General features: G+C 44.3%; 1 protein-coding gene across 2 annotated transcripts in view; it reads right to left on the minus strand.

Annotated features, from left to right (window-relative positions):
• Positions 1–1,082, minus strand: part of slc30a7 (solute carrier family 30 member 7) — a 13,197-nt gene extending 12,115 nt beyond the window's left edge. The window contains exons 1-2 of one of the 2 annotated variants that reach the window (XM_076726855.1): positions 916–1,082; positions 531–632 (exon numbers count right to left, since the gene is read on the minus strand). In XM_076726855.1, the coding sequence (XP_076582970.1) occupies positions 531–632; positions 916–995 (182 nt within the window). In that variant the 5' untranslated portion in view covers positions 996–1,082. The remainder of the gene's footprint in view (positions 1–530; positions 633–915) is intronic. The other variant, XM_076726857.1, reaches the window with a different exon arrangement.
• Positions 1,083–8,175: the final 7,093 nt, after the last annotated feature.

Consider the following 8,175-nt stretch of genomic DNA (forward strand, 5'->3'; position numbering starts at 1 on the left):
GGCTGATGAGTAACTGTTAATGTCCCGGCGTGGGATCAATAAAGTTATGTCTTATCTTATCTTAGTCCTGAGCGGACAGGTGACATCACAGCCATATCTGTGACGTTGTTCTAATGAGCTGACCTCAGAGCTGCTGTACTACACAGAGGCCAGTTCAAAGCAGTTACTGGACTCACTGGTATCAAAACACATCATTCATACAACAACTACCTCTACTTCTATACTGTAAAGTATACTTTGAATACAACACTTGTGTATTTTACCTCACGACGATTGAAATAAATTACTTCTATTTATTATGAAGTACTTGTACATTGTGGCGTTGATACTTTTACTTAAGTAAAACACTTGAGTACTTCTTGGCCATACACATTGACACACACACACACACACACACACACACGCACACGCACACACGCGCGCGCACTCACACGCACGCAGACACGCGCGCAGCGTCCATGCTATCACATACGTGGCACATCCTGAGCAGCGCAGACACGCAGCAGCGGACGCTAACACCGTTAGCCTACCTGTTACTCCAGATTCCGTACGTTAACTCCACGAAGGCGAAGGAGAGGTTCAGACAGAGGAAGAAAAACAGATTCCTCGAGGTTTTATCAGCGAGAATCGACCTGAAACCAGCAAACAATCACAAAAGCTTCATCACAGGAGCCAGAAACCCGAGAAAACCCGGGTTATGAACACCTGACAGCCATATTCACACACAACACGGTGTCCGTACTCCATCTTAACAGCTGACAGTGAGACAGCCACAGTTTGATGAAGACAGCGTTAACTCTCATTTGTTAGCAGCCGGTTAGCATCAGGCTAGCAGCTCATCGTGAGAGTCAGCTGGTTCACAGTTAGCTGTTAGCCGCTGTTAGCTCAGTTAGCAGTTAGCAGCGGTGAGTTTACCTGAACCATCCTGAGAGCTTCACCAGTAGGTTAAACTTAGCAGGTTTGTACTCGTCGTCTTTGACAGATAAAGGTAACATTTTCACACCTGAACACACACACACACACTCACTCACACACACACTGGCTTGACTTAGCTACGCTACGCTAACCGTCAACTTCCGGTTAGATCCGGTTTCACAATAAAGGCGTTAAAGAGCGTTCCAATGTTTGTTATTATTATTCTTTTATTTATGATTCTGTCGTTATTATGCCATTCTGTAAGCAGTAAATAACCTTTTTCATTCACTTTTTTACTTGAACTGATGCTAATCATAACTCAACATTCATAACAGTCAGTTTCCAGCTGGAAGAGAAAAGAGTTTGGAATGATATTAACCAAAATTCCCTATAGACAAAATGATTTTCTGTGATTAAAGTCAAAAGTTGCTCAGCTGAAATGGTGACTCACCATCTTGTATCAGTTTCATTTTCTTTCTCAGGGTTTTGACTTAAAACTTGAACTTTTGACGATTTGGACTTCTGATGTCACAGTTTAGTGTTAAGATAAGTTTGAACTGGGTGGACTTCCTGTTTCCCTGAGGATGACATTAGTAAGGAGCAGACCTCCAGAAACTGTGATGGTCGGTTCTCAGAAACTCACCTGGTGAGAACAGACCAGGTGAGTCAGAGGGACAACTGGAGTGAAAATCCACTTCGGACAGTAGATGTTTCTTTACTTCAGGACATGTTTCTGGTGGTCAGATAATTTACATATTTTACATCCAAACCATAAGAAGACCTTAAGAAGGCGCCGCATCGATGAAGAGTTCATCCATTAGTCTGGAAGGATCAGGTCATACACAATAAACTCACACTGAAGTACTTTTACTCAACAGCATTTTGTACTGCGGTCGAGCCCGTTTGACTCGGACTTTATGAGTGGGTCTGTCTGTCTGTCTGTCTGTCTGTCTGTCTGTATGTCTGTCTGTTTGTTTGTCTGTCTGTCTGTCTGTATGTTTGTCTGTATGTCTGTTTGTCTGTCTGTCTGTCTGTTTGTCTGTATGTCTGCTTGTCTGTCTGTTTGTCTGTCTGTCTGTCTGTTTGTCTGTTTGTTTGTGAGTGACTGTGCTGCTCCACCTGTTTCCATCATATCATCATGGGGTTGCCATGCTGACTTGCAGCTATGAGCAGCAGAGGGTGGCAGAGAGTCCCGAATGTCCCTCTGCAGCGCGTCCCTCTGAGGAGCGTCCCTCTGAGGAGCGTCCCTCTGCAGAGTGTCCCTCTGCGAAGCGTCCCTCTGAGGAGCGTCCCTCTGAGGAGCGTCCCTCTGCAGAGTGTCCCTCTGAGGAGCGTCTCTCTGAGGAGCGTCCCTCTGAGGAGCGTCCCTCTGCAGAGTGTCCCTCTGAGGAGCGTCTCTCTGAGGAGCGTCCCTCTGAGGAGCGTCCCTCTGCAGAGTGTCCCTCTGCGAAGCGTCCCTCTGAGGAGCGTCCCTCTGCAGAGTGTCCCTCTGAGGAGCGTCCCTCTGAGGAGTGTCCCTCTGAGGAGCGTCCCTCTGAGGAGCGTCCCTCTGCAGAGTGTCCCTCTGAGGAGCGTCCCTCTGCAGAGCGTCCCTCTGAGGAGCGTCCCTCTGAGGAGCGTCCCTCTGCGGAGTGTCCCTCTGCGGAGCGTCCCTCTGCAGAGTGTCCCTCTGAGGAGCGTCCCTCTCAGTGTCTGTTGACTCTCAACTGAGCTGCTGCTGGATTTGATTCAGACAAAGTCGTTTTCATGAACTCCACACAAACATCAACAACAACTTCCAATCACATACGATCAGTAAAGAGACGAGAACTTCCTCATTTCATTCATGTGAGAAGAGATGAACTTTGAAAATAAAGAAGAAGAGTTGCTGAATCAGCTGTTCGCAGCTCCTGCTCAGACGCCTCGCAGTGAAGAACACTTAAAACATGAAGGTTCTCCAGGAGGTTCTGCAGAGTTCAATGTTTGGTTCTTTCCTGCCTGAACTGAGCCTTCAGCTTCAATCATAAATCATCAAACACTGAATGTTTATTCACCAAAAAGTGTGAAACCTCAGTCTGTCATCAAACATGATGCGTTTGTGCAGTGATGAGAGTTTCCATGGCGACCACAAGCCTCAGTGATCTCATCGGAAGAAGACGCCGACGCTCCATCAGCAGCAGCTCCGTCCTCGTCCACACAGAGACCATCCTGAGATTAAACAACAGCAGCCACAGGTCAGAGCAGAGGCAGGAAGTGGAAACGATTGGTCAGAGCAGAGGCAGGAAGTGGAAACGATTGGTCAGAGCAGAGGCAGGAAGTGGAAACGATTGGTCAGCTGGAGGTCGTCACCGCTCGCTGTCAGAGCAGGTCTGAAGAGACACATCCTGGAGCAAATGTAGAAGTGTTCAGCTAAAATGTTAAAAGTTCAGACTTTGGAAACTCAGAATGTGATAGGCTGAGACACCTGTCAATCAAGTCTAACGTCCTCCTCTTAATGTCTTTAAAATGCCTTTATCAAAGCACAACGTTACAGTCAACAAGTCAGCAAACAGCTGTTCATACTCATGTGGATCCATAAATCAATAATCCCCTCAGTTTAACTCACATCACAACAAAACGTTGGCCTGTATTCTAATAATTTTATCATTATTTCATTTAGTATCTATCTATTCTTTGTTCTGAAGGAGAAAGTGGTCTGAATTTTCATCATTTCATTATTTTTTTCAAAGACTATTCTTTTAAAACGTCACCACATCAGTTTTCAGAGTAAACACAAAATATTTTTTTGATGTTCTGGTTTTCTCTCACTTCTCCACCAGCTTCCAGCGCTGCCACAGCTCACTCTTGGCGGCTTCTCCCCAAAAATTTGAAAGCTCATAAATTCAGAAAAAGACTAAATCCAAGAAGTAAATTCGTTTTAGAAAACACAGTTAATAAAAGATGAGATGAAGCTGCCAACACGAAACAGCTGCATTTTCAAACATAATGCAGGAAGCGGTGATGACACTGAGCTGAGCCATCATCATCATCATCATCATCATCATCATCATCATCATGACAGAGGGAACAAATCTTTGAATTCCACGTGCATTTCCATGAATGATGTTGGTAGAAGAGTGAGCTGCTGACTGATGACAGGACTTCCTGTTGTTTTGATGAGCAGGTTCTGCTCAGCGTCTGACCTGAACAGGTCGGCCTGAGGTCAGTCTTCTTCTGACTCCAGCCTGTGACGGTGGTGGTCTCCTCACTGCCATAAGAGTCACGCAGCTCTACCAACATTAGCTCTACAGGTCACGACTAGCTGGGCTAAAGGCTAAAGAGCTGGATTGAGGGATGGATCCCACTTCAGGTTCACATCCTGAAAGGAGCCAAAACCACAGGGGGTTATGTCACTGACATAATCAGAACAATATCTTTGACTCATAATATAAAATGATAAATTAAATAAATTGAAAACATCATTAATAACGCTCCACAGGGTGCAGTCCACCACAGCAATTTGCAAACAGTCCCTAATACCCTCTTAATGAGCTTTTATTGTGAAAATCGCCCCTCAGACAGACGGTGAAAGAAGCTCAGTGATCTTGATAGAACTGTTATTGAGTAAAAAATGAGCTTGTGAAGAGAAGTCAGAGGTTCCACATTCACTTCCTTTGATCACAGCACCATCTAGTGGACATTAGAGGAACCACAGCTCTGACTGACACCAGCTGACAACCAATGAGCTTCAAAACAGCGTTTGCTGCTTGACCTTCAAAATAAAACAACCTCCTGTTCATACTGACTGCAGATCGTCGTTAAGTTAATCTTAAGCTCATATGAGGCTGCACTGGTCCAGAACTAACACCAGGACCAAGACAAACACCAGAAGCTGGAGCAAGACCAGGACCAGGTCCAAGGACAGAAGTATTTTCTCATCGGAGGAGACTTTAATACAACCCTATCGATACACCTTGATAGACTTAAGGGTATGGATAACACTCATACACAATGTAGGAAGACTTTGCATAATTTTATGCAAGACTTAGATTTGTGTGACCCATGGAGGAGAAAATACCCAAACAATTCAGAATTCTCCTGCTTTTCACCATCAACAAAATTGTACTCGCGTATGGACTGTTTCTTGGTTTCAAATAGTTTATTTCCACAGATACATGATGTTACATATGAGTCCATTGTGATATCAGATCATGGTCCAGATAAGTTGACATATAATATGCCCAAACTCATTAAAGGTCCTCATAGATGGAGGCTGCCTCCAAAATGGTAACATGATACAAAATTCATGAAGTTTGTTGGGACCAGTATTGAGGAATTTTTTAATACAAATACAAATAAAACAGTGCCTCTGTAAGATGGGAAGCCTTCAAGGTCTACCTAAGAGGACAAATGATTAGCTACACGAGCTCTGTTACCAACAAAGTTAATTTAGTTAAGTTAATTTAAAATTACAATTTTGCGAGGATGAAATTAGGAAACTAGAGAAAGAAACATATGAAGGTAACGCAAACATAGAACCCCACCAGCAAGAATTACTTCTCCTACAAGCTCAATACAATGAACTATCACTTTCAAAAGCAGAAAAGAGCTTAATCCACTTAAAACAAACATTTTATGAACAGGGAGAAAAATCTGGCAAACTGCAAAATCAAGAAACTGCAATCAAGCAAGGCTATCAATAGTATTTTAACAGTTTCAGGGACTTTACCGTCAGATCCAGTGGAAATTAATAGAACCTTCGCTAATTTCCTTCAAACATTATATAGTTCAGAAGCCGCTGGGGATACCAGTCATCAAACCCTTTTTTAGATAATATTCAAATCCCTAGTTTCTCCAATGAAGCCAGAAAGCAGCTGGATTCCTCATCAGAACCAGAATCAGAATCAGAAGAAGCTTTATTGCCAAGTACGCTTTTACACATACGAGGAATTTTTTCTGGTGAAATTGGTGCATGACACATCTACTAATTGTCTGTAGAAGAAGTGCTGAAGGCTATATCGACTATGAAGAATGGGAAAACAGCTGGACAGGATGGTCTACCTATTGATATATTTAAAGCCTTCAAAGAAAAATTAGTACACCCCCTTATGAATATGTTTGAAGAATCATTGGAAAACGGAATCCTTCCCCCATCACTAAGAAAAGCACTGATTACACTACACTACATAAGAAATTGGTAAACACAACTACTGAGTCCTCAAATTATAAAAGATTAGCATGGATAGAGGACCTTCAAACAGATATTACAGAACAGATATTACCAAGCGCAAACAATATCTATTAATAGCAGATTTAAATTGATTCAATATAACTGGCTTATGAGAACCTATGTAACTCCTGAAAAACTTAACAAACTTAACCCTAATATCCCAGATACCTGTGTAAAATGTGGAATGGAGAAAGGTACCTTGTACCATTGCATTTGGAAATGTAACCGTATACAAGAATTTTAGAGAAGGATAATTAACACAATCTCCAATATTATAGCCAAAGAAATCCCGATGTGCCCTGAGATCTGTATTCTGTGACTTATTCCAGAAACAGTGGCCCTGAGAACTCATGAAAGTAAGCTGTTGTTGTTCAAGGGTGATGAAGGATGAAGACAAAGACCAAACCTGGACAGGGACCAGTGTAGTGTCATCATGGTACTCTGGACTGTGGCCCTGGTTCAGAGGAATGGTCAGGACCAAGATCAAATCCAAGACCGGCATGAAGACAAAAACCAATACTTGGCACAGAAGAAGGTCCATTGGCCACACACGAAAACCAAAGTCAGGAGAAGGACCACTATAATGCTGTTCTGTCTCTGCTAGTGTTGGTCCTTGTTCAAAACTAAGGATGAGAACAACACCAGGGACAGAAACAAGACCTGGGAGCAGCACAACAGCTAAAATGAAGACCAAAATAAAGACAGATGTCGCACGGCGGAAGTTTTAAGTTATTTATTTTTTAGTTGCAATCATTTGGTTTTATTGCATTTTATTTATTTATGTTCTTGCATGTTTTTATCGTTTTGCAGTGGCGTTTTTATTGTGTTTGATTGCATGGTTTTAGTATGATTTAATTTGAGTTGTTTTACTTCCGGCCGTAGCACCCTTAGTAATTTGACTGGTAACTAGCACCTGTGAGTGCTTTACCTTTTGTATATAGACTGACCAATGGGACTGGAGCACGGAGCGGTGAGCAGCCAACCGCACACGAGGAGGAGGGACGTAAAAGGACAAGGCGGAAGGGAGCAGGGGGGTGTGGAGAAAGGGAATCGCTCGGCGCAGAGACGGAGCAGCAAACATTTTAGAGGACGATCCCGATACCGCCTGAGAGGCCTACCCGGAGACGGCCGCGGATCCAGAGACCGCGACAGAGGTGGTGGTTGCAGCCGAGCCGACGAAGTCCAGAGTGTTACAACGTGACCTTACGGCAGCGGCAGAGCGAGGAGCTCTGCCTAGCGTGTGAGTACCCTTTGGGACCTAGTAACACTCTGGCACGTGAAAGGAAGGCGTCTCGGCTGCACCGTGTAGTGTACCTCCCCACTGCCGCTGTGTCTCTTGTGTTTGTCCAGGTATCCTGGCCGAAGGTCCGCCCTCCTACGGAGCGAGCCAGGGGAGGAACGGAGAGTGGCGTGGCGACGGCGAAGAGCAGGACGGCCATCGTCGGGTTTCGTTTTTTAAATCGGTTCTAAATCGGGCCTTGTGCTTGTTTTAGTTAGCCTTTTTTTGGCCGATTTTAACCGGTGCATAGAAGACTCTGTGGCCCGTTTTAGAGACGGTGTTAAGGACACCTCTTTTTAATTTTGTTGTTTTTAAAGAATTATTGGCGTCTGTGCCTGGTACGGGTGAAATAAAAAAAGGGACAATCCTGTCCCTAACACGCACAGCTTGTTTTGTCGTTGTACCTCCTTGGCTGAAAACATAGTGCTCACCACTCGATGTAAACGAACCAACTCAAGTAGTTTGGCAATAACCCATCACCATTTTCTTCATTCTCATCACCCCCCATCACATACCGCAGTTTTTGGCGTTGTCGGCAGGATCGAGTCAGTGAGCACGTGTCTAGGCCAAGGAGTGTACAATGATGATGCCTGTGTATCCCGGCGCCCCCTGGCTGCCGAAGTTTAAAGGGCCTGGTGACGATTTGAAATACAATGATTGGAAGGAACAAATGCAAGGGCTCCTTGGTTCCCAAGACTTACCTGAAGCCAGGAAGCTTGACATTGTGTTGGGAGCATTAGCAGGGGAGGCTAAGCGGCAGGTCAGTGTCCTTGAAGGAGATGAAAGGGACCAA

Source organism: Chaetodon auriga, chromosome 3 (assembly GCF_051107435.1).
Source record: "Chaetodon auriga isolate fChaAug3 chromosome 3, fChaAug3.hap1, whole genome shotgun sequence".
NCBI lineage: Eukaryota > Metazoa > Chordata > Actinopteri > Chaetodontiformes > Chaetodontidae > Chaetodon > Chaetodon auriga.